Source organism: Orussus abietinus, unplaced genomic scaffold (assembly GCF_000612105.2).
Source record: "Orussus abietinus isolate OABI.00-Male unplaced genomic scaffold, Oabi_2.0 scaffold210, whole genome shotgun sequence".
Classification (NCBI taxonomy): domain Eukaryota; kingdom Metazoa; phylum Arthropoda; class Insecta; order Hymenoptera; family Orussidae; genus Orussus; species Orussus abietinus.
In genome coordinates, this window is record NW_019394372.1 from 14,653 (window position 1) to 42,458 (window position 27,806).

Below are 27,806 nucleotides of genomic sequence, written 5' to 3' on the forward strand. Positions count from 1 at the left end.
GACACTTAGAGCAAGAAATGCTCGGAGATGGATCCTCGTAAACACCGTATGTTCCAACGGGGCTGTAAATAGTGCCTTCCGGTTTTACGAGGACGAATGCTGGAAAGGATCTTCGACGTTCATGTGACGCTTTCATCCTTCAGATTCTGGAGCCTGCATTGACGCTGCGCGTTCGAAATGACTTTTTAATACGCCTCATATATGATATCCAGTTCTCGAACTATTAACCAGAACTACGTTATTCATTTTACCAAGAAATTGTTGATCTTCATGCTGGATGTTTAAAGTAATGAAATAAAGTAAATGTAAGAAATCATCTTAATTTCTGCCACCGTGATATTTTCCATGCATTTATTCTCGCGTACCAATTAAACCTTCAAGAACTCTCTCCAAGATGGCGTCACATCTTGGAGTGGTTTAATCGCAAATCGTGCTTTTTCACTTGAACCAATTAAAGCCTTGCGAGAGTTAACCAAAATTTTCATGATATTAAAAAAATGTTTGACAGACATTTTCGCACGCATTGATCACAAGATCCTGAAGAGCTCTTCCAGAAATGGCTTTACATCTTGGAGTGGTATAATCGCAAATCGTGCTTTTTCATTTGAACCAATTAAAGTCTTGCGAGAGTTAACCAAAATTTTCATGATATTGAAAAAATTGTTCACAGACATTTTCGCACGCATCGTTCACAAGATCCTGAAGAGCCCTTCTAGAAATGGCTTCACATCTTGGAGTGGTTTAATCGCAAATCGTGCTTTTTCACTTGAACCAATTAAAGCCTTGCGAGAGTTAACCAAAATTTTCATGATATTAAAAAAATGTTTCACAGACATTTTCGCACGCATCGATCACAAGATCCTGAAGAGCTCTTCCAGAAATGACGTCACATCTTGGAGTGGTTTAATCGCAAATCGTACTTTTTCACTTGAACCAATTAAAGCCTTGCGAGAGTTTACAAAAATTTTCATGATATTAAAAAAATTTTTCGCAGACATTTTCTCACGCATCGATCATAAGATCCTGAAGAGCCCTTCCAGAAATGGCTTCACATCTTGGAGTGGTTTAATCGCAAATCGTGCTTTTTCACCTCAACCAATTAAAGCCTTGCGAGAGTTAACCAAAATTTTCATGATATTGGAAAAATGTTTCAAAGACATTTTCGCACGCATCGATCACAAGATCCTGAAGAGCTCTTCCAGAAATCGCGTTACATTGTGACCTGGTTTCGTTTGAAATTAAAGCCTTCTGTAACTGGACCGTAGGATTAAGTGTTTATGAGAGTCATGTGGAAGGTTCATTGAAATTTCCATTTTCCATCTTGGTGATATTTTCCCCCCATTTCCTCGAATGCACCGACCACATCTTCAAGGGCCCTCCGAAAACGACGTTACATCTTGGCCCGGTTTTACAGCAAATCAAGACATTTCGAAACTAGGTCGTGTCAGCAAACGTCAGTTGACCGGTGATACGTGATTTCAGGAACGGATGCTCTCGTCATACTCGACAGCGATGCTTCACAGGACCTGTCCTCGTAAAACCGGAAGACATCGTTTACGCCTGTGAGCACGGACATACGACGTTTACGCCCGACGAAACTTGGTGGTTAAATGCTTTCGTGCTTGCAAGAAGTAACAGCTTCCGAGGCTGAATCAGCCTTCGGTTGGCCCTGGCTACGCCTTGGAGAATCTCCTTTGTAAACAGTCGCGTGAGTCTTCATGGTCGGCTCTTCTCCCCTTTGAGTGTAAATTTAGCGAAATATGAGGCATGCCTAGAAATTCCTTCATCAGCGAGTTTGTATCCATCTAAATTTAACAATTCATATTGAAAACCATACAAAAGGTTTACCTGGAAAATTTCATCTGCGAACAATAGCGAGTCTTCATGGTCGGCTCATCTTCCCTTTACGTGTAAATTTAGCGAAATATGAGGCATGCCTAGAAATTCCTTCATCAGCGAGTTTGTATGCATCTAAATTTAACAATTCATATTGAAAACCATACAAAAAGTTAAAAATGATGCCTCGCAACCTCCTCATTACCTGAAGAATTATGATAAATTCCGGAAAACCATGAAAAACGGAAACAAAGAAAAATTGTCTTATTAATTGATTGAATCACTTTCGTCCAAAAGCGCGCATTATCGACGACTCTTTATGATTTCATTTCCCGGAATTATTCAAAGCCGGTGAAGTCGCGTTTTGAATTCGGCTTTCCGGAAATCAGACTTGCACGCCACTCGAGAAAGCTTGCTTTTCCTCGAGGAAAGCTCCCGTTACACCCGCGAAAGCTTGTCTGCTCATTCATATTTATATTTCCTGCCTCAACGAAGTATAAGGACTGAATATCGCTCCCTACAAAGGCCTTTACCATTTTTTTCCTAATTTTTTTACTTATCGGTTTACCGAGTCAATTGCCATTACACAGTCGGATTACCAACGGTATTACTTCAGTTACACGTTTACGCGAGTCTCCTTCTCGGAGCTCTTGACCCGGCGTGGCAGTTCGCCGATTCATAAAAGCGATAAATATTCATGAAGCTTTTATTAAACGCTCCTCGGAGCGGAATACGGTACATAAAGTACCCACGTAAATACGCGTCTCGATTAAATTGCCGAACTGTCCGCTCCTCATCGATGCGAAATCCAATTTACAATGTTAATCGATAGCCCCAAGCTAGGAATTATCGAAATTCACGTAATGTACATTTCGGCGATAAAAATGAGATCGAGAAGTCCAGATTCTCAGGGCCGATATTTCTTAACTAGCAACCCTAAATAACATTCTTTATTAAAACAAAAAAAAACAAATGTAAATATTAATACAATTTGAATTTCCGTGATAAGGCGTTTTCTATAGCTGACTAATGACCACCTACAATTCGATTAAATATCCCTGAAAAATAATTTCGAACCGATATAATAAAACTCCAAATTTTTTGCTCTTCCAGCTCCTCCACGATTCGAATTTCCATGATAAAGCGTTTTCTATAGCTGATTAATGATCACCTACAATTCGATCAAATTTCCATGACAAGGCATGGTAACTGATGAAATGTGAAATTTACGTTCCCATGATTTTTCTTCAATTCGGTCGAATATCCCTGACAAATAATTTCAAACCGAAATAATAAAATTCCACATTTTTCGACCTTTTAGCTCCACCGCAATTCGAATTTCCGTGATAAGGCGTTTCCTATGGCTGATTAATGACCACCTACAATTCGATCAAATTTCCATGACAAGGCATGGTAACTGATGAAATTTGAAAGTTACGTTCTCATGATTTTTTCCTCAATTCGGTCGAATATCCTTGAAAAATAATTTCGAACCGATATAATAAAACACAAAATTTTTCGCTCTTCCAGCTCCGCGATTCGAATTTCCGTGATAAGGCGTTTTCTATGGCTGATTAATGATCACCTACAATTCGATCAAATTTCCATGACAAGGCATGGTAACTGATGAATTTTGAAATTTCCGTTCCCATGATTTTTTCCTCAATTCGGTCGAATATCCCTGAAAAATAATTTCAAACCGAAATAATAAAACTCCAAATTTTTCGCTCTTCCAGCTCCTCCACGATTCGAATTTCCGTGATAAGGCGTTTTCTATGGCTGATTAATGACCACCGCCGAACCTTTCACGCCGAGGCGAGTCCCGGGATGGAAGGCGAATCCTTGCATGCATAATCAAGTAATTGCAGCTCTCTTATCGGGATATCGGTAAGGTGGATCGCGAAGCTCCTGCGATGTGAAGCCTTCGTGCCTGACCTGCGACAACGTGGAGCCCGTTGGGCGTGCAGATGCAGGTGCACGGTGCATACTTGATATCGCGGAATCGCGTAGGTACAAGTGCACAGGAAAGCTTCGTGCACGTCGAACGAGTGTAGGGGTGGACGAGCAACAGGTAGATGCGAGGGGTCAACTACCCCTGTAGCCGTAGCCGGTTACATAAGCATCTACCGATCGCCGATTAAAGCAGAAAAAACTGGAGGAAAAAAGGAGGGAAGCTCCGAGGCATTTTTCCTGATTTGATCGATGGCGACGCGACACGAATCGCAGGGATTCCCGATCGATTCCTGCCTTAAAGCTCGCCAAAGTCTCGGCAATCAACGGAAAGCTCCGAGGAAGCCGGGGAAAAATCGTAAACTGATATTAAGCATTTTTCCCGGAGCTCTAAGGGTATATTAAAATACGCGAAACGGCCGTGGGTGGTGGAAATGGCGACCGGGGGAATTAATAAAGCGGGTTTAATGCCAGGTTTCATGCTCTCATGGTGTAGCTGGAATTTAACTATTAGGTGGAATTTCAGTTTAGAGGTTAAGTGACTTCCAGACCTCGATACCGGCTTCAGGTACATTTTATGAATTTTCAGGGTCCTATATTTGTTTATTCATATCTTATTCTTTAGAGATGTGAATTCTTTACGAGGAACTAAATTGCACAGCTCGGCGTCTTACGGTCGTAAACCTGGATGCTCTAATAATGGATAACGAATGGAGGCGAAATTTTATTTCGTGAAGGGTTGAACTTTTTCTCGGTTTTACTGCCTCCCGATGAACATAATTCCCTTAATTCAATCGTAGATTCGATAGAAGCGGTATTTGTCAGCGATAAATTTTTGTCAATCTAGTGTATGTACCCAGACCTCACGTGATGGTGGGGAGGATTTTATTTCGTAAGGGGGTGAATTTTTATTCAGTTTTATTGCCTCCCGATTAACATAATTCCCTTAATTCAATCGTACATTCGACAGAAGCGATATTTGTCAATGACAAATTTCTGCATCAGTTATGTGTACGTACCCAGACTTTACGTGGTGTGGGAAAGAAATTTTATTTCCTAAAGGGGTGAATTTTTATACAGTTTTATTGCCTCCCGATGAACGTAATTCCCTTAATTCAATCGTACATCCGACAGGGGCGATATTTGTCAACGACAAATTTCTGTATGAGTCAGTTATACGTACCCAGACTTTACGTGGAGGGGGGGAAATTTTATTTCGTAAAGGGATGAATTTTTGTCAGTAAAATAAAAATTCAGCTTTATTGCCCCCCGATGAACGTAATTCCCTTAATTCTGTCGAACATCCGATAGAAGCGATACTTGTCAACGACAAATTTCTGTATCAATTATGTGTACATACCCAGACTTTACATGGTATGGGAAAGAAATTTTATTTCGTAAAGGGGTGAATTTTTATACAGTTTTATTGCCTCCCGATGAACGTAATTCCCTTAATTCAATCGTACATCTGACAGGAGCGATATTTGTCAACGACAAATTTCTGTATCAGTCAGGTGTACGTATCCAGACTTCACATGGTGGGGGGAAATTTGATTTCGTAAAGGGATGAATTTTTATTCAGTTTTATTGTCTCCCGATACCCATGTACTTCCCCTAATTCGTCGCACCTCCGACAGAAGCGATATTTGTCAACGACAAATTTCTGTGTCAGTCGGGTGTACGTACCCAGACCTCACGTGGCGTGGGGTGGCGTGAGGCGACATACATCCTCTTCCGGTCAGGATGCGAAATTGTGTGGCCACCCCGATGGCGACGTTGAAATTCACTCGTGCTCCAGGAGAGCCGACGAAGCGAAAGCACGATTAATTCGAGTCATAAATAAATCGTTTAATCCCCCGCAAACCGACCTTATCACGATGGGGATGAAAAAGTGAAAACTCCCACATCCACCACCCCGATGAACTGTCGACGAAGTGAATATCAGAATGGGGAAAAGTAGGGGTGTCTTTTGCTCCCGCACTCCTGAAAAGACAAACCAGAATAGACTTTGATAAAGAAATTGTAGTCACAAATATTCCCCATAAAAAATAACAATACATTCCACGACGTTATGAATATTTCTTGAAATCCACAAATTGGATTTACGTGTTCATCTCGTGATATCATCATAATAATACCTTCTACAACTTAATCAAAAATATACGGTATTCCTGTTTGATCTAATTTTCTCAATTATTTCTGCAATCATTTTGCAATGAAAAAAAAGTCCTTGGAATTCAGAAATTAGATTTACGCGTTTATCGCGTGGTATCATCGTAATAACACCTTCTTCAAATTCATAAGGATTATACGGGATTCAGATTTCATTTAATTTTCTCAATTATTTCCGCAGTTATTTTGCAATGATAATTTCATGCAATCCACGAATTAGATTTACGTGTTTGTCTCGTGTAATCATCTCGGTTAAATGGAATCAATGTCCACTTTTGTGCGTACATGCTGGGACTGCTCCCAGATGTGGCAATCGGCGATTCCCAGCCGTTTATTAATTCGCAATTAAAACGATAGTTGTCCGTGCTTACGTGAGCAGTCAAATTGTTTATGGAGTACGTAAACCTTTCGGTCGCATGTTTATCGCTCGACTTTTCGCTTATTCGGCACTCGCGGTCGAACTTTTACAGTCCTGGTCGAGCGTCCAGGATAATGAAAACGTCATTTATTACGGTTATCTCGCGAATTAAACCGCTTAACTCTGCCAGTCCAATCTGTACCGAATGGGCACGCCATTGGGAAATATCCAAAAATTGAACCTCCGTGGGAACAAAAAACGAATACACGACTATTACTTCGCGCCCCGATTTTTCAACTTTTTTCAGCTGTACCACTTTTTTAGCAATTCCGGAAAGTCTCGTAGCGTCCGGAAAAAGGAAGATGGCGTACAATCGATGGTATTCGATTTTCCAGGCAGGAACAAAACTGGCATGCAGTTTTCAGGACTCCTTTTACACATTTTAGAGCATCGAAAATACTTTTATCGAATTTTGAGGTATCTTCAATTCGTACCCTTCCCCCCCCCCCCNCGCTTGAGATATTTAGCAAAGATTACAAAGAAATATTTATAAATTATTCTATGCTACTAGGGTTCCTTTGTACGATCCTTTGTACCGATCATCCCCATTCCTTTGTAGAGATAAGAATCAGCAATTAATGCCACCCCTGTGGAGAGCGATTTATCGTACCAGCAACGTGACATTTCCAGAGAGCGCCGAGGAAGATGAGGAGGGCGTCGTCGGGGGTGCGGGCCCCGCCGGTGGAAGAACCGGCCATGGGGGTGGAATGACGTTCCCCCTGAGGATGGCAGCTGTCATGAGAGGACGTCCCGGAGCGGGTACGTTTCTTCGCGGGGGGGCGGGTCAACGCGTCAACTTTGACCCGGAGGCCCCGCCGCCCCCGCCGCCGCCGCCACCCCCGCTCCCGCCGCTGCAACCCCCGCAGGGCCAAAACCCTCATCAACAGGTCATGAGCCTCCTCGAGAAGCCGGAGATGGACAAGAAGGTTAAGGTGAGTACATCTTGAGCCTCGACTCGCCCCTTTTAAGCGAAAACCCGGGGCGCCACTCGTTAACGGGGTGCAAACCGGAAAGACATCTCATTGCTTGCATTTCCTTTGCTCAAAGTGATGTATACATGTCAAAAAGACAAAATATTTATAAAATTTTTCCCCAAACTGGGTGCGCCAAATTATCTGAAACTTTAACGCGTGATTATGGAGACTGAGGGATAACACGCTGCTCATGAGAATTCCTTTTTCCGAAAAAATGTTGTACTTATCTCGAACAAGAACCAAGAAAAGATTTTTTTTTTACAAAAATGAAATTTCACGCGTAGCGCGTTCTTCCTTACAGCCTGCATGGTCACGTGTTAAAGTTTTAGATAATTCGGTGCACCCAGTTTGGAGAAAAGTTTTATAAATATTTTCACTTTTTGTTATGTATGTATCACACTTTCGTATCACCTTAATGATTCTTTATCCAGACTTTCTGCAACGAGAATCATTTTTTTTATGTTAACTTTCAACGTTGACGCTTCTTCGTTAAAGGACGACTCTTCTTCGACGGATCCAAAATGGCGGCGCGCTTGGACTGCACATTCGCTCAGTATTTTATTGCTTATTAAGGTGATGCAAAAGTGGCGTCAAAGAGGTCGGACTTGTAGACGGTTTTTCAAGTTCTCCAACCGCGTCGTTTGGTACATATGGAACGCTTCAATTCGTGTAATTCTTAACGTAGACTGTGAAAGACCAACATGAATATAAATGTCGGTAACGGAACGCGCCAGCTTATGTTACCACTTGTATATTCAAAATAGCACTGCCACCAAAAAAGGTATTGATAAATTTTATGTTATCGACGTCGATTAAATTTCTCAGCGTCTTTCATATCATCTCAAGATTTTGAAAAAATGATGTTTCTCGACGGGATAAATTTCTTTGTGACTTGTCGTCGACGGTTTTTCCAGTTGTCCGAGTTCTCCGCGTTCTCCAACCGCGTCGTTTGCCGCAGTCGCAGAAACGCTTGTCGAGGAAACCCCGTATCACCGTCTTCGGCTTAGATTACAGAGAATGGCGACCATTTCCCAGAAGTGACGAGCGGCCCGATCCCGCAGCTTCCCGGCCGTTACTGCCGCATCCCTGGCAATTATCTCCCTCTAGTCGGGATGTCGCAATAACATCCGCAAGCTCGGCCCGCAGCGTTTTGTCCGCGGCGTTCCTGGGGCCGCAATTCCCGTAATTCCAGGCCGCCAGAGGGGAAGACAAGCGCCTCCAGAAACGCCTCGAAAAGTCTGATCTCCCAGCACTCTCGTGCGGAAATTGAATTTTCCCAGCCAGCCAAGGGTCGCGGACAAACTTTCTCAGTCGTCAACTTTTCCGACGCGGAGAAAGCTCTCTCTCTCTCACACATTGTTCGAGGCGCCCTTGTCAGGAGGAATAGACGAGAGGTGTCTTGCGCACTACATGAACTGCGTAAACTACATAAAACTGCACAAACCAGGTGATTTTGTAGCCTCCTCGAGTCGCCGCTGAGAAAACCAACTTCTCCTCTTTGTGGAAAATTTTCCGCGAATTTGCCGGTAACTATTGCGGAATTCTTGACGTCGGATGAAAAGCGATCTGATTTTTTCACGGTTCAGTATATTGGAACGTTTACATATTTTCTTTATTACCCTCCGTAACCCCTTTGGGCCTTTCTGGGCACGAGAGAAATTTTCAACTTAACACATTCGCGACCGCTGACGTGAATTCACGTCTTTTCAAGTTCTATTCCCGTTTGCCGCTGACGTGAATTCACGTCATTTTAAATTCTATTCCTGATTGCCGCTGACGTGAATCACGTCCTTGGCGATACACGATACAAGTTTGCGGCAACCAGTTTAAGAATTTCATTATTTTCGCCGGTACTCAGTATTTGAAACGGAAAAAATTTCCCGGTCGCGAATGTGTTAATTATCCTTCGTGAATATCTTGAGTGTTATCGAAACGAATCTTTAATATATCAATTTGAAGGATATTGGATAATGTAGCAGAGATCGGGAAATGTTACAATGAAATTTTTCGAATTTTGTTAAGCTTCTGATGAAATGAAAGTTGGTGAACTCAAAGAAATATGCATTGCGAGAAAATCCTCCGATTAAATACGTCCAAAGAAATATCAGAGTAAAGAAAATTGGTTTAAGTCGACAATGTCAATTATTTCATCACAACGAAATAATTGTATCTTGCGATTGTGTTTAATTCAGGCGACAATATATATTTGATTCAGTCAAGTAATTTCTTTTTCCTAGTACAGCGGGACAAATTGCGATAGTCATAGAGGGTTGATAGTGATGAAAGGTTTGCGAAAAATGGATGTAATTTTACTTTCTTAGATTTTCTGGGAGGAATATCAGGGTTGCGGAAGAAAGTGATTGGGGAGGATGAGGTGCATCCACTGACGTATGTAAGACGTCACTTCCGGGTGACGCAAGTTCGCCTATCACGTGTTCCTTGGGGCTCCTCCCTTTATTACCTCGTAAACGTCGAGAGATCAGGATGGACTCGAGAAAAAAGAGGGAACGATGGAAAAGATATGATCCGCGACCCTTTTAGAGCGTCGAAGGTGGCACACGTATCTTCCGATCCTTTCCGAGAATATAATATATTCAATTCCACGTGAAATATAAAACCTCTTCAAGATATCAGAATATCTGCCCCTCCTTACTCCCCCGAATTCATATTTTCCCAAGGGAACGAACACTTTATCTCAAAAAATGCTAACTCTAAAACCAGAAAAGTCATTTCATCAACATAACCTACAAATCTCTCACATTTTCTCTACCATGTATAAATGCGTGGTAACCTTATGGGAGTGATGTTGTTATTAAAAGTATTGTAAATTGCGCGATATTTGGCTTTAGGAAGATAATTAGTAGCGAATGAATGTTTTTTGCTTCTTTCACGCATGAAATGGACGTGGAGGTGATGTGTAAATTCAACGCATTCGCGTTTGTACGAATTCGTGCATCGTGGGTACATCGCGGTATAACCCTACACGAGCTGAAGGGAAGACACGTGAGGCTTTTTAGCTTTATTGCCTCGTAAATTCCAGAAGGTCTGGAGGGTGAAAGAAGTCCCGCAGGACTATGGAGCCTCGCCTACTCCTATTTGTTTTCTCTTTAGACCGCTTTATCCAGTCCGCAGGTTTCCAGGGCTGGCCATCAATTTGAAAGTTTAACCAGAAACGAACGTCGCTGGTTAGCCACGCTAATTCGCACCTTCGAAACCTTCACTTCCGCTTCGTCACACTTATGCAGTCCATTGTTCAAATTTTCTTCTATTTTTATTTACACTTTTTGCCTAATACATTTGCATTGAAAATGAAATTCTCGAAAATATTTTACCGCATCTTTCGTATATTTTGTAAATAAGTTGACTACTGATTACGCATATCGGTAACGTTGAATTGTTAACTTCGACGCGAATTATTTTATTCGCACCTTCGAAAACTTCAATTCCGCTACGTCACACTTATGCAGTCCATTGTACAAATTTTCTTTAATTTTTATTTACACTTTTTGCTTAGTACATTTGCATTTAAAGTGAGATTCTCGAAAATATTCTACCACACCTTTCGTGTATTTTGTAAATAAGTTTACTTCTGATTACACATTTCGGTAACGTTGAATGGTTAACTTCGACGCGAATTATTTTATTCGCAACTTCGAAAACTTCACTTGTGTTACATTACACTTATGTAGTCCATTGTTCAATTTTCTTCTATTATAATTACATTTCTTACGTAATACGCTATCATTGAAAAAGAAGCTCCAGAAAATCATTTGCTGCGTCTTTTGTTCATCTTGTAAATAAGTTGACTTTTGATTACATACATTGGTAAAGTTGAATTGTTCACTTCAGTGGGAATTATTTTATTCTATGTGATGTGGCCATTTGTCGGTTTCGTAAGGGTTGGTTTTCTGTTTGGTAATCCACCCTTCGATATACGTCTTCGTATTTTCCCCTCGAATGACCCACAAAATGTATCCCCATCCTCTTGGAAGGACTCGGCGGTTGATATAACAAGAATAGTCTTCTTGTTACATCAGCATAATCCGATGGAACCAAGAAATGAACTGGATACGCGGAATTACGTAAGTGATTTAATTCCGTATAATTAGTTTCATCCCATGAAAAGGTTGTTAAAATCCCACGAAATCTAACGTCTACATTTAATTAAGAAATATTATAATGACAGATTTTTCTCAGTGAGATATTGATATGTCAAATTAGACGTTGACTCGCCACTACGAGGGGGTAAAGATAATAATTCCACTTTATAACTTAGTAGAGTAAAATGTATCCCGAAAAAAAGTGTTCCCCTAAAGCGTCAAGCACGAAAGTGCTCATTACCTCGGAGACTTAAAAACTCTTAATTAAGATCTTAAGAACAGCCGTCAAATATAGATAGTTCATTCACCGGTATCCCTTCGCTTTTCGAGTAGTTTACCCTAGTTAGCCGCTAATTTGAATAAAGAAAGGCTGAGATATAATTCATGCACAGAGCGTCGCTAACTTCCGCCATCCATCTTTCTCGCGGCTCGATTCGCAGAACTCGGATAACTATATTCGTCAAATAAATTGTCAATCGAGTCTTACAGTCATTTGACTCGGAATATGATCCACCAGTCCATACAAGTTCTCGACCGCTATGCACAATCGGCATAATAATTAAAAATCATAATTTACCCAAGTCCTCTGACTAGCAGAAATGACGAAACCTTTCATTCTATACATTACATACATTGTTTAGTTCACTTTTCCAAATTTACTTCTCAACTTCAATAGCCTTTTTCGGCGCGCATAAATGAACATGCAAAAAACAAATTTCGATCATTGAACATAATCGTTTGATTGACTGCACGTGGTTAATAGCAGCAAAAGCTTTATCGAGAAACATTTTTGTTATACCGACAACGAAAAAATGATTACTTCCTTGGGGCAACACTAATTCCATTCATAGTTGCAATATTCCTTTCTAGCAACAACAAATCGTATAATATACGATAATGAGTGACATTATCACTGATTCGTTTAAGTAGGGATAACCATATTTCTCCATTTTTGCAACAAATTCATTTGCTGATTTAGCAAGCATTTTTTCTAAAGGAACCTCTCCAATGATTACATCTACGATTCGATGCAATTGCAGACATTTCTATTGTTTGTGGGATTATTCCTGCGGTAAGAGGAAAATTTTCTCGACAATGCAGTAGACTCCCGTACAACGCGAATTCCCATAACGCGCCAAAGATGTTGCGACTACTGTTTTCATGTAACGCGATTCTTTGTAAAACACAAATAATGAAACACACAATGCGCGTTATATAAGAATAATTCCCATACAGCATGATTTTCTATAACGCGAATGCATACAGCGCATAACGTATTACTTTAGGCGAGATTCGTTATAATTACGTTACACGAGAGTCTAATGTATGTTTTTTTTTCCGTGCAAAAACGAATGAATTTCGAGCAAAAGGTGCAACTCTTGGCGCTCGATGCGCCATCTTTCGTGAAAGACGTAAAAGGCGTAAAAGACGTAAAGGTAACGAGGCGTCACGGGAGGAGGGAGGGTAGGAAGGCGATTACCTCTCTCTCGGCTCGGACCCCGAGAGCGGGGCTGAAGGCCGAGCCTCGAGTGTTTGCCATGGCGCTCCCTAATTGTCGAGTGGCCACACCCTCGACACACACTGTCCATCATCCGCCTCTTGCATCGTGTCCGCGGAATGCTCTTATCGCCCGATAAACGTCCCCCAGTTCAGGGACAATGCGCCGGTGGGTGCTTGCAGCTCGAGAGGGTGCCCACAGGGTGGATTATGTTCCCGGTGGGAAGCGAGATGCGGCGACCCCGGAAGATCCCCAATCTCAAAATCGGGCACCCATCCGAGAGCTTATCGCAACCAATAATGCTTAACTTTAAAAATCACTCGAAATTCTCGATCTGAAGTAGTGAGACGAAATGGCTCAAAAAACAACTTGGAATCCGTGTTTCGAGATCTCAGTGAGCAGTGATCTGAAACACTGTCGGAACTCAAAATCTGGCACCCATCCGAGAGCTGATTACGACCAATGATGCTTAACTCTGAAAATCACTCGAAATTCTCGTCCTGAAATCGTGAGATGAAGCAACTGATGAAAAACTCTTTGAAAACCGGATTTCGATGTCTCGGGATGAAATGAACTCTTATTTCGGGAAGGATAGCGGTAATCTGAAATTTCGTCGAAACTCAAAATCGGGCACCCATCCGAGAGCTGATTGCGACGAATGATGCTTAACTCTGAAAATCACTCGAAATTCTCGTCTTGAAATCGTGAGATAAAGCGACTGATGAACTCTTTGAAAACCGAATTTCGATGTCTCAGGATGAAATTAACTTTTATTTCGGGAAGGATAGCGGTAATCTGAAATGTCGTCGAAACTCAAAATCGAGCATCCATCCCAGAACTGATCGCAACCAATGATGCTTAACTTTAAAAATCACTCAAAATTCTCGATCTGAAGTAGTGAGACGAAATGACTCAAAAAAGCAACTTGGAATCCGTGTTTCGGGACCTCGGGATAAAATCAGCTCTTATTTCGTGAAAAACGGCGGTGATCTGAAATATTGTCGAAACTCAAAATCGAACACCCATCCCGTGGGCTGTGACGTTTATCCAGTAAAATCACTCGAAATCCGGAGCTTAAACTTGCGAAATAAAATCAGGTATCACTCTTGATTCGTCTTCTACGTTATGAAAAATACCAGAAAGCCAAACATCGCCTGCACTCAAAATCAGACTCCCATCCGAATACTAGCCACAACAAACGCCGGTTAACCTTGAAAATGGCTTAGACTCCACAACCCTCAGTCACATCATAGAAATATCGATGATGACCCCATTTTCCAAAAAACACCAGGAAGTTGAGAATTTGGTAAAAAATGATCGATAGGACGTCGCATCCTCAGGGAGCGTTCCGGGGTCGTGATGGAGTGGATCCCGAGGGTGGTTCCTGCTTTTCTTTTTTTTCATGGCCTCTGGGGGCCATTTTCGCGGAGGGTCAATACAGGGGGGCAGAAATCGATGCAAGTCAGGGTGCATCAAACGAGACGTCGCACAGTGGTGACAGTTAATTTCGAAATGGTCTTCGAAGAGGTGACCCCTGGAGGCCACAGCGTCGGGGTTGGACTTGGTTCAGGGGATGATTGCTACCCTCTGGGGGCAAACAGAGCAGGGTCGCGTTCTTCTCCTCTCGGAGACGAGAAATAACGAGGGCGCGACTCTCAGGACAATGGAGACCTATTCCCACTCGTTAATTGCTACCCTCTTGCCGCCTTCGACCCGCCCCTCGCGGTTTCTCTCACTTTCCTGCCTTTTCATCCCCGCCGCCCGTTTTTGTCCCCGACTGTGCGCAAATCCGGATAACGAATGCGCGGGAAATTGCGTTGGCTGCATTTTTAACGCCTTCCACCTTTACGGGAACCGGAGGCTTATGAGGAGCCGTTGTAGGTTTTAACACCTGAGCTCGTTAAGAAAGAGAAAGAAGCGGACCACGGAACATTTATTTCCGGCGCGCTGAGTCCTTTGCGACAGGATTTATTGCGTAAATCCTGTCTTCGAGATCGAGACCTCGCGTATCCGTTTCCCTACGTAATCTAAAGGCTGTTTATGCTAAGTGCTTAGCTATCTCGCAAATACTATATTCCTTGCATCTGTTCCGAATGTTTGCCACAAGGATAATAAACGGAGCCTCGTAATTTTCCTCTCGGACATCAAACACGTGGACCACATCAAGTGCGCTGGTTATACACTGGTCGAGGATTCCCATTTGAGCGAACTGGATCGCAGTTATTGATCCGATAAATTTTCATATTACGAGCGAACTCTCCACCTGATGACACTTAAAATTAAATCTTAATTCGCTTTTTAAGACGTTTAAGGTCCCACGATTTACGGCGTATCTCTGCGGAACGTTATGCAAATCATGTTTAGGAAAAGGGGTTGGAGGATGAATTTGAATAATAATGACTCGTCGAGGTAATTTCGTGAAATAAGAATTCGTCAATCGGTGATAATGTTCTGTACGAATTTTGATAATAATTCCTTGGAAATTATGAAATTCCACCAAAGTAGCGTAATTGACTTCGAAAATGTTGTCTCGATAATTCGATCGGAATTTCCCTTTTCAAGACATTTAAAATCCTACGATTTCTCTGCGTAACGTTATGCAAATCATGTTTAGGAAAAGAGGTTGGAGAATGAATTTGAAAAATAATGACTCGTCCTGGTAATTTCGTGAAATAAGAATTTGTCAATCGGTGGTAACGTTCTGTACGGATTTTGATAATAATTCCTTGGAAATTATGAAATTCCACCAAAGTAGCGTAATTGACCTCGAAAATTTTGTCTCGATAATTCGATCGGAATTTCCCTTTTCAAGACATTTAAAATCCTACGATTTCTCTGCGTAACGTTATGCAAATCATGTTTAGGAAAAGAGGTTGGAGAATGAATTTGAAAAATAATGACTCGTCCTGGTAATTTCGTGAAATAAGAATTTGTCAATCGGTGGTAACGTTCTGTACGGATTTTGATAATAATTCCTTGGAAATTATGAAATTCCACCAAAGTAGCGTAATTGACCTCGAAAATTTTGTCTCGATAATTCGGTGGGAATTTCCTTTTTCAAGCGTTTAAAATTCCACGATTTTTCTGCGGAACGTTATGCAAATGATGTTTAGGAAAAGGGCTTCGAAGATGAATTTGAAAAATAATGACTGGTCGAGGTAATTTCGTGAAATATGAATTCGTCAATCGGTGATAATGTTCTGTACGAATTTTGATAATAATTCCTTGGAAATTATGAAATTCCACCAAAGTAGCGTAATTGACTTCGAAAATGTTGTCGCGATAGTTCGATCGGAATTTCAAGAGCGCCGGAAGTTCCGGGCGTGGAAATGAAAATAAAAGTCGATGGGCCAGAAAGTTGGCGCAGAAGGTGGCGAACTCCAGTCTCGATGACAGACTTTTTGGAGTCTGGGGGGCGAAAAGGTGGCCGTAAAAATTCCGTTCAAGGGACACCGCCATCTTGGAAGTGCAAGAAGCTCCCACCAGAAATTGACTGCACCTTCGACTGAAATCCACACTTTCCGATCGGAATTTCAGCGTGGATGTGCGAAGACGGCACCGAGTTTACTTGCTCGATCATACAAAGGGTCTTACTTGAAGAGAAGCTCGCGGGGCAAAGGGAGGGCGACTTAGAACTTTTAAACCCCGAAGCAGTGAAAAGTTGTTTGTCAACTCCTCTTATATCAGCTTCCGAGTACTTGTCGTATCCGATGAAAAAGTTTCCCCCCAAGTTTGCGCCCAAAGAGAAGACCGCTTCGAAGCAATATTTGAACCCCCAGTCCGGGAAAAAAAAATGGAAATTCTCCCTAAAGATGCTCTATTACTTAAACCGTTCAACTCTTGGAAACATCCCAACGAAAAAACCACTGCTAAATTTAATTTCCAAGGCAATGAGCACCATAATTAATGAGAAATATAAAGAGGAAGTAGGGAAAGGTTCAGCTACTTCATTAGAAGTAATTCCAAATTATTTAACAGAGTTATTCCTTAATTTCTTGGTTCCGCAGTCCAGGGGCGCATGTATAGTCTCTCGAAAAGAGGGAAGCTGGGAGATTTCTCCACGCCAAGAGGTAATAATGAGTGCACTGTTGCAGAGACACAGCATACACGGGATGATGGAGGAGCAGAATGGGGTAAGACCACACCAGGAGATGGCGAGTCTCTCCTTGGACGAGAAAAAGTACTTGCTAGCTGTGGAGCGAGGAGACGTGGCATCGGTGAGAAGGTAAACCTCTTCTCTAAAGTCGTCCAATTTGACAACTTCCCGGCTGCACTCTAAGAAAAAAAAAGATAGAAACTTCCACAAACCCAAAGTTCGGTACACCCTTCAAAGCGGCGTCCCTCGTCTCATGGGTATTTAAAGTTTAAAGGCCCAGCATCTGCACTTCCACTTAAGGTGAAGTGAAACATCCTTCAAATCAGTCGATTCGAATACAACACTTTTTTTTAAGGGTATTGAACCAAACTCTCCGAAACTTTGACACATCATTCGTGATCATCTAAGAATTGTCCTGACACGTTCAAAATTTGGATTTTTCAAAAACATTTCTTCACTTAGCCCAGACCAGAACCAAATGCCGTAGAGCTCTCATATTTCGATCGATATACAATTATTGAAGACTCTGACTTGAGAAACGAAGGGGTCGGGACAATTTGACGACAATTTAGAACACTCTGGTAATCGATAAACTCGCATTTGAACGGGATAAAGGCACAAAAAGTGTTTTATGCGCTTCTATGGGAAAACGATGGGAATACGAGGTCTCGGAGTGAAAATTTAATTAACATGGAAATCACAGATGGCGCAGGGGGTCCCTCCGCAGTCAATTAGGGCCCTAGAAGGCATGAATCCAGAGGTTTTCTGGAGTTTTACTTCGATTTCTTTATAATTATTGTACGAAAACGACAGGTGGAATATGCCATTTGGTACAATACCCAATATAATTCGACCCAGCTGTCAATATAAAAACGAACGTCGGCAACGTTGGCATTTAGAAAAATCTTCTTTATCGATGTTGATCAAGTTCCTCGACGTGTTTCGCTTCACCTTAAGAGGATGCCGACATCGATTGAAATGATCGGTGATGACTTATCGCTAGTGACAGTTTGCTTGGCATCAGAATCTGTAAATTTACATTTTTCATTCTTTCTCAATTTTGGTACGCTTCTGATCCATTAATTTGTGTCGTAATATCTATTATTTTGGAAATGCATTTTCCATTCGGTCCGTCATTCTTCTTAACACATTCACGACCGCTGACGTGAATTCACGTCTTTTCAAGTTCTATTCCCGTTTGCCGCTGACGTGAATTCACGTCATTTTAAATTCTATTCCTAATTGCCGCTGATGTGAATCACGTCCATAACGATACACGATACAAGTTTGCGGCAACCAGTTTAAGAATTTCATTATTTTCTCCGGTACTCAGTATTTGAAAGGGAAAAAATTTGCCGGTCGCGAATGTGTTAATAGACTGTTGTGACTCCAACTCACCGTGATAAATAAATATAAACAAATAAAAGGGTTATCCCGGCTGGTTGGACACGTCTCAAGTTGTTGTTAAGAAAAAAGATAAAAATGGCCCGAGCGAGCTCCGAACACGATGCGGACTCTTCGGGAAAGAAACTGCGCCATTGTGTCTCCAACGGTCGTTAAAGTTAAAAGGATTTCTGTCCGAATGGTGGACCGCTGTCGCGCACGAACGAGCTCGGCGGAAGTGGCAGAATTTCGGGCCAAATTCCTCGGCATTCCCCGAATGCGACTGAAGGGAGGAATAAATTCACGGAGAGACGCGAAGGGCGGAACCTTGCTCCCGTTGGCCCACAAACGGAGGGTAGGTCGGGGCCATCGTCGCGTCCGTTTGCTTCCTGGGCTATTTCCAAAAGCTACAGATTAATATTCACCGGGCTAATTAATATTCACCTGGTATGATAATATCGTTTGCATGTCACGGACTGCATGCAAATTCAGAGGGGCGTTCCGGTCCCTACCAATAGGGTCCTGGAATTATTGATACCAAATCCTTGTCTAATCCCGCCTAATTGCCCCATTCGGATAGAAATCCCAGTAATAGATTATTTTACAGAATTCTCCCCAATATCCCTGGTGAAATGTTCAAATATTTCAATAATACAAAATATGCTTCAACTTTAGGATTCGAAAAATCGAGAAGCTTGATGCGACCTTGCGTATTATTTCTAGATCTAACAAGGAAGGTACCTGAGGTGTCCCCCTCCGATTTTGTTCATGTTTAAATATGTTACAGAGGACTAAAATCTAAGGGACCCGTGTTTTTTTTTTATCGGCGGATAAACACTTTTAGAGGGTGAAATCAGGCTTCAAGGTTGGCCGTGCAAGGGGGTGAGTTGGCTGTTTCATATAGAAGCACTCGACCGATTTTCATGAAACAACCGTCAAAATGTAGGGAATGAAGAATTATGAAACATGCATTTGGAATTTTTCGAAAAAATTCATTTTTAAGGGGTGAGCCACCCCTTTGAATACTTCTTTTACCTATTACGCGAGCAGTAATTGCTCTTTCCAAATGAAACTTGGTTAATTTATAGCCCAGAACAATACAAAAAATGTTTCATTTGGATAGAACAATTACTGCTCGCGTAAGGGGTAAAAGAAGTATTCAAAGGGGCGGCTCGCCCCTTAAAAATGAATTTTTTCGAAAAATTCCAAATGCATGTTTCATAATTCTTCATTCCCTACATTTTGACGGTTGTTTCATGAAAATCGGTCGAGTGCTTCTATATGAAACAGCCAACTCACCCCCTTGCACGGCCAACCTTGAAGCCTGATTTCACCCCCTAAAAGTGTTTATCCGCCGATAAAAAAAAACACGGGTCCCTTAGATTTTAGTCCTCAATAACATATTTAAAAATGAACAAAATCGGAGGGGGACACCTCAGGTACCTTCCTTGTAAGACGACGGAAAAGTGGCGTTAAGGTATTGTTTATGAAACTTTCCTCCAAATTGGATGTATCAAATCGTTTCAAACTTTACAATGTGAATATGGAGGCTACAAGGAAGGTTCTGGCGCCCATGAGATTTGAATTTCTTTTAAAAATTCGTTTATAGTCATTTATTACATTTTTTTAATTGTTTCATAGGTGTCAAGACCTTTCTTAGGGCCGGCATGTTCATGTGGTAAAAGTACAAACGATTCGGTACACCCGATCTGGAGAAAAGTTTCATAAACGATTGACCCCTCAGATGACATTCGCGTCGCCTTAAATGAAAATAGTTTTGGTGACTATTTAATTTGTTCATCAAGGCTTGGATGCTGCCACGAGGTCCTGATTAGCAAGGGATGCTTGGATGAAGAAATTGGACGTTCTAATATTTTCTCTCCAGGATGTTGCAGAGGGCTCAGGAGACCGAGTACATAAACATCAATTGCGTGGATCCGCTGGGCAGATCGGCGCTTCTGATGGCCATCGACAACGAGAACCTCGACATGGTCGAGCTGCTGATCGAGTACAAGGTAGACACGAAGGATGCACTTTTGCACGCCATTTCCGAGGAGTTCGTCGAAGCCGTGGAGGTTCTTCTGCAACACGAAGAGACCATCCACAAGAATGACGAGCCCCACGTAAGCAGCTCAGTGTCGTCCGCTTGCCGCCTGCCTGTTCGTAGTCTCGTTTGTAGAATATCCAAAGAACGATCCTCGCCGATCAGCTGTCTAATTGTTTATCCCAATTAAGCATATAAATAAACAATTAATAATCGGCGCAATCTCACCCTGCCCCGAAAGGTTCCCCCGTCTTCTCGAGACACTGAACCTCCACGATAAAACCGAATGCGATAAATAAATGATTATAACAATTATCAATAAATAAGTTAACAATAAATGGAGGTGCGAAGGAATTCACACGTCCTTTTAGTTTCAGTTTATGGTCACTGATTGGAAAGGATCGTTCACTTCTCAATCGATCGTCTCGTCGTGATTCCCATCGTTGACAGCACTGCATTGTCATGGAATTATTTATGCAAATTCGAGGACGGTTTGTTCAGATTTTTACCCATAGAGAAAGGGAGGGCGATCTTTAGGTGTACTTAATTCAGTTTTGAGATACAGGTGTATAAGGGATGCTTTCATCGCAGCTTATCGTAATCACGAGTCAATCAATCATTCCAGCGATCAGCTGTTTCATTTGTTGGTCGATGTATATGTATATGTGTGTTCATGACTTTTGGCTCATGATTCGTGACTGTTTAGGGTATGCAAATAAATTAGGAACATGTCCTTTTGACTCCTACGAGGCGGTTCAGTTAGGTTGGTATATGACACAATTGGGTCCTTATTACCGAACTACGTGAAAGATGAATTCCCCGAAAAGTTTAATCGGCTTTCATGAAAATCAGCTTAGGGTGAAATTTGCCAAGTACGAATACCGACAGAAGACGGAATTGAGAACCGTCGAGGGACTAATAAGTTTTACGGATGCTGCGTCAGGTGTCTCATTTCAGCGACTCCATTCCGAACTTTATGCCTCCGTATTGTCTCTCGAGTTTATCTAGGTTACCACTTCTTAGGGAAACAATAAAAAGGAGAAAATTAACCGTCTCTTAAGGTGAAGTCAAACACCCTTCAAATCAGTCGATTCGAATACAACACTTTTTTTAAAGGGTATTAGACCAAACTGTTCGAAACTTTGACACATCACTCCTGATCATCTAAGAATTGTCCTGACACGTTCGAAATTTGGATTTTTTAACAAAATTTTTTAACTCAACCCAGACCAGAACCAAAATGGCGTCGAGCTCTCATATTTAGATCGATATACAATTATCGAAGGCTCTGATATGAGAATCGAAAGGGTCAGGACAATTTTACGACAATTTAGAACACTCTGGTAATCGATAAACTCGCATTTGAACAGGATAAGGGCAAAAAAAGAGTTGTATGCGCTTCTATGCTAAAACGATGGTAATACGGGGTCTTGGAGTGAAAATTTAATTGACCTGGAAATCACAGATGGCGCAGGGGGTCCCTCTGCAGTCAATTGGGGCCCCAGAAAGCTTGAATCCAGAGGATTTCTGGAGTTTTACTTCGATTTCTTGATATTTATTGTACGAAAACGACAGGTGGAGTATGCCATTTGGTACAATATTCAATATAATTCGACCCAGCTGTCAATATAAAAACCAACGTTGGCAACGTAGGCATTTAGAAAAATCTTTTTTATCGACGTCGATCAAGTTCCTCGACGTGTTTCACTTCACCTTAATTTCCATGACCGCCTTTTAAATTTGCCACCATTGACCAGGCTCCCAGGAACTGGACAATCGGGAGTGACAGGATGAAATCTAATAGGATATATTTAATGCAAATTTTATGAAAAATCTTTTAATACTTTTACGATATTCGAGGTTCCTCTGAATCGAATGCGTGCTTCAAGGAAAAGTCACGACGAAGACGGGATGCAGATTACTGTGTTAAATCTCCTAATTCTTAGAGTTGGGAAGCCTTGCCACCGGATACGGCCACCTTCACGCCGGATATTACACCATTGATCCTGTCTGCTCACCGTGATAATTACGAGATCATCAAGATCCTTTTGGACCGAGGATCAACCTTGCCAATGCCACATGACGTTCGTTGCGGGTGAGGCTTTTCTTCTTGCTTAACAAGTTAAGCCTCTGTCAATAATCGAACATGACTCTCAGGTCATGAATAACCAACAATTGAAACGAGAAAGCACAGTGAAAATTAACAAAAAAAAATACGTGACGAAATAAAAAAGGAAAGTGAACCCAATTAGCCGCGCGCTTAACGCGTTAATATCAGTGGAATTAATACCGCAATTACATTTCCAGAGTCGAAAGTGAAAGTTTAATCCCCGTATTATCTTTAAATCCTGTTTTCCATATCTGAAAGAGATACATACTTTGGATCTCATTTGGAATGATTACATTTTCAGTCACTGAAAGTGGCATTTTAATCCCTGATTTATTCTTATATCCAGTTTTTCACAATTGTTGAAAACAAGTTTGAAAATGCGGTTCAACAGTTTTTATATCGTCCTCAAAGAGGATCTTCGGCTTCGGGTTATAGACATTGTCCTGCTTTTCCCAGAGGCAGGGAAAATGTTTTGATTTCAAAGGAGATTTTTTTAATAATATCGGGAAGTCTTAAAAAAACGATTTAGCGCAAATTTACGTCGGTAGTAAAATCCCTCGAGGTCGGATTCAATCTCGAAGGCTGGCTCGCTAATATCGGGGATCAAATGGATCCTTTATGGTCTTTTTTCTTTTTTAATGCAGCTGCGACGAGTGCGTGACGTCCAGGATGGAGGATTCCCTGAGGCACTCCAGGAGCAGGATAAACGCTTATAGGGCGCTGGCATCTCCGTCTTTGATAGCCCTGTCATCCAAGGACCCCATCTTGACAGCCTTCGAGCTTTCCTGGGAACTTCGCAGACTTTCCTTTCTCGAGCACGAATTTAAGTGCGAGTACCAGGTGAACATGACGTTCTCTTTAAACGACTTGCTCCGATTACGAAATAATAATGCAATGGCACTATCACGGAAAGAAACTGAAAAAGAAAGGAAGTTAAATTAAAAGACGAATTGAAAGACGTCGATCTCAAATTGACTCAAGGGCTCACATTATGCGAGAGCTTTGATCATTCATAAAATAATTATTTGGAGCTGGATCAAGCAATTATAAATTATAACAAATTTAACACGTTTAACAACCGCAACAGGTCTCAATTATGAGAAATTCCATCCTGCACGCCAAAATTGTTGCATCAAACTTAACGTTTTTTCGTCACGGTCTGACTTAATAGCAAGAGATGAATGTAAAAAAATTTGCACGGTTGCAAAAGATTTGAACCTAAGGTCTGGAATTAATTTAAGGGGTCGCCTTGGTTACTCATGAATTAATTATCGAAAATTCTTCAGGTTGAATTGAACGATTTTTATGGGGTTCAAATCGATCGCAGGGGCTTCATGAATAATTAGAAATTTAATGTGCCCCTCTGAGACATTTTTGGAGCAGTATGCTCAATAACCGTAACAGGTCTCCGACGCCATTGTGTCATGTTCCATCTTGTAACCCATAATTACTGCGCCATTATTCCGTAATAACGTAAGGTTCCTCGGCTCGGCCCTTCAGCTCCTCGCGACTGCTCCGATATTGTGTCCCTTAATTAATTCCCTAAGATTATTCCCACTTTCCCCGAGGAAGTGTCTCAGTTGCACGGATAATTTGCGAAAAAGAAAAGAGAGGAGGAGGGTAAGGGTGAACGTCTCTTCTTATCACGCGCAAACTGCGCGTTTCGAGCTCCCTTTAATCTCGCGGGTCTCCTTTAATTCGCTATTTTGCGTCGCTTTAAGTACGGCTAAAGTGCCCGACACCTAGGGAGTAACTTTTGATTTATCCGAAACATAAACTAGAACAGCGTAACAGATGGCTGACTGCACGACTATCAGCCTCCTTTATCCCTTCTCGTTTGCTTCCTTCACCCTTTATCCTCCGAAGAGGAACAGCTCCGTTTCCAGAAGAAGAAATTCGCCAACATGTCTAACCGGACCCGACATTCATTAAAAAGGACCACTTTCAATTAAAAACTCACTTGCCATTAGGTCACTCTCAATTAAAAAAGCACTTTCAATTACTCGCTTCAGTTATCTACAACTTTTACCCTGGCACTTGACGAAGGTTTCCATTTTATCAAGAATTACGTCTTTCCCCAGTAATTTTTCGTTTAAATTAATCTCCACGTTATTAGCCTGAAATTTTAGAAATTCCTTGAATTAATATTTTTCGTACGAAATGGAAGTAGCAATATTTCCTATTTTGGGAGTTCTAGGACGGCGAGACCAGTTATTGTTTCGTCCCCAGTTGCAATTTCGGGTGGAATTTCGCTCGAATTTAAATTCGAGCAAAACTGGCAAGGCTCGAAGTTGAAATTCCCCAGTAATTTTCTCTATAAATTTATCTCCACGTTATTAGCCTAAAATTTTGGAAATTCCTTAAATTAATATTTTTCGTATGAAATGAAAGTTAAAATATTTCCTATTTTGGGAGTCCTAGGACAGCGAGACCAGTTATTATTTCGTCTGCAGGTGCAAATTCGGGGGCAATTTCGCTCGAATTTAACTCTCATTGCCGGTTAACTGGCAACGCTCGAAGTTGAAATTCCCCAGTAATTTTCTCTATAAATTGATCTCCACGTAATTAGCCTGAAATTTTGGAAATTCCTTAAATTAATATTTTTGTATGAAATGAAAGTTCCAATATTTCCTATTTTGGGAGTCCTAGGACGGCGAGACCAGTTATTGTTTCGTCAGCAGTTGCAATTTCGAGGGCAATTCGCTCGAATTTAACTCTCATTGCCGGTTAACTGGCAAGGCTGGAAGTTGAAATTCCCCAGTAATTTTCTCTATAAATTGATCTCCACGTAATTAGCCTGAAATTTTGGAAATTCCTTGAATTAATATTTTTCGTACGAAATGGAAGTAGCAATATTTCCTATTTTGGGAGTCCTAGGACGGCGCGACCAGTTTTTGTTTCGTCTGCAGTTGCAATTTCGGGTGGAATTTCGCTCGAATTTAACTCTCATTGCCGGTTAACTGGCAAGGCTCGAAGTTGAAATTCCCCAGTAATTTTCTCTATAAATTGATCTCCACGTTATTAGCCTGAAATTTTGGAAATTCCTTAAATTAATATTTTTCGTACGAAATGAAAGTTCCAATATTTCCTATTTTGGGAGTCCTAGGACAGCGAGACCAGTTATTGTTTCGTCCGCAGTTGCAAATTCGGGGGCAATTTCGTTCGAATTTAACTCTCATTGCCGGTTAACTGGTAAGGCTCGAAGTTGAAATGGTGAATGCGTTTAAATGGAAGCGTCACTCGCACCTGACAGGAGGGTATGAAATTTGACGAGCATCGTTTCGCGTCCCGTTTTCCCAGGAAACGCGAGTTAAGAGAGCACCTTACACGGCCTGGACTTGTAACGAAGTAACCAGGCGTATGTAGGGACCCAGAAACGAGTATATTCCGCCGAAATTGCTCGTAAAAGTGTAATATAGCGATACGACATCGTAAGGTATCGTCCCGGTTGACAAGAATAGGTCACCTCCATCCGGAAAGTCCTGCATAAAAATTGAGCAACCGTCATAGATTTTCCCTCTTTCAATTTTCTTTTCTTCTACTCGATTGATTGACGGGTGAGGAAATTTTACTGGAAATTTCCGGGTTACCGAAGTGTCGGGAGATCTTACGGGGGTGAAAGGTACTCGAAGAAGGGCGTGTCGGAAGAATCGAGGGTGGAAGCCCTTCGAAGGGGTCAACCTGATCGGCAATTTCCTCAAGAAACTCCTGGCGGCCCTTTGTGTTTACCCTATCAAAAAACCATTACTTCTCAGGAGCTCAGGAGGCAGTGCCAGGACTTCGCCACGGCCTTGCTGGACCACACGAGGAGTTCCTATGAACTGGAAGTCCTGCTGAACCATGATCCCACGGGACCCGCCTTCGAGCATGGGGAGAGGATGCATCTAAATCGCCTGAAACTCGCGATCAAGCTTCGGCAAAAAAAGGTACCTACCGAAATATATGTGCCCATAATTATGAAAGTGGTCTAAGTCAAAATTAAAAAAAAAATGAGTTTATCAGTTAGTTCACGCCATATTATTTCAAACGAAATTAATTCAATGTAATTTCGAAACTAAAAATATATGACTTAGACCACTTTCATAATTATGGGCACATATTACAATGGACGTCTGTTCAAGGTACACCGATATTTCTCCTCCCTGCGATCCGAAAACTGAACAGGCATAAATATTTCTACGATCTAATATATTTTTTAGAAGGGTCGCCTTCCGGGTCTGATCAGAAATTCGATTCCTTCTAAGGGATTTTAGTTCTATTTAACAAGATTTTTCCTTCCCTCGATCCGAAACCGCGGAGGGAAATAAATATTTCTTTTACTAATATATTTTTCACAAGGATTGGATTCCAGGTTTGACCGGAAATTCGATCCATTCCAATGTCTCGAATTCCATATAACCATCTTCTCTTGGATTTCAAAGCTATGGGAAGTAATCAATATTTCTGTATTCTAATATACTTATTTCAAGGGTTCCCAGTTTAACTGAAATTTCAAACCCCTTTAAGACTTTCAATTCCATACAACCCTACATTTCCCTCCTTCGATAGGAAAACTACGGAAAGAAATAAATATTTCCGAGTGGTAATATCATTTCTTCAAGAGTTCCAATTTCATGGGAATTTCGAATCTCTTCCAAGGTCTCCAATCCCACTTAAGGTATTACTTCCCTAAATGCACTGTTCTTACCATTTTTTTTCAGACCTTTTCAGGATATTGTTTAGATTTTTATCGACAAAACAAGCCGATTCGGAACAAAATCGTCTATTTAGATCGGAAGATAATCGAATTTGAATATTGCTTATTTTGCAGCATGTCTCCATATGTAACACGTACATAATGGGATGCTGCGTTACATTTTCAATTTTTACGGTGAAACGACTCTTACCATTTGTTTCAAAAATCGTGACAATATAAAGGAATATGTGTTAGTTAATATTGAAAAAAACAATGGAATTTTTTGTCCATCGGGAAACGGAGATAGGGCTATCAGAAAAATTCCGAATTTTTTTGCGCGTCGCAGAGAGTGGGGCGGGCGGCTTAGATGTGGCAACCATGTTCGCGGCAGTGCACGTAACCGCCCGCATATTTGTCAAAATTTTTCACTGCATAGACTACTAAGGCCCCAAACAACGCTGCCACATCTCTGCGCGCCAACCTACGCTTGTGTGCGAGTCTATCCGTTCACGGAATACATGTGTGCGTAGCGCCCAAGGTATACAGGCAT

The 27,806-nt window shown here is 41.5% G+C and overlaps 1 protein-coding gene across 1 annotated transcript in view; it reads left to right on the forward strand.

The window, feature by feature from the left end:
• Positions 1-7,218: 7,218 nt before the first annotated feature.
• The window catches only part of LOC105696714 (transient receptor potential-gamma protein), a 34,917-nt gene continuing 14,329 nt past the window's right edge, over positions 7,219-27,806 (forward strand). Inside the window, exons 1-6 of the mRNA XM_023432055.1 lie at positions 7,219-7,308; positions 17,043-17,173; positions 20,313-20,586; positions 22,418-22,566; positions 23,226-23,421; positions 26,337-26,507. Of these exons, the coding sequence (XP_023287823.1) occupies positions 7,267-7,308; positions 17,043-17,173; positions 20,313-20,586; positions 22,418-22,566; positions 23,226-23,421; positions 26,337-26,507 (963 nt within the window). The 5' untranslated portion in view covers positions 7,219-7,266. The remainder of the gene's footprint in view (positions 7,309-17,042; positions 17,174-20,312; positions 20,587-22,417; positions 22,567-23,225; positions 23,422-26,336; positions 26,508-27,806) is intronic.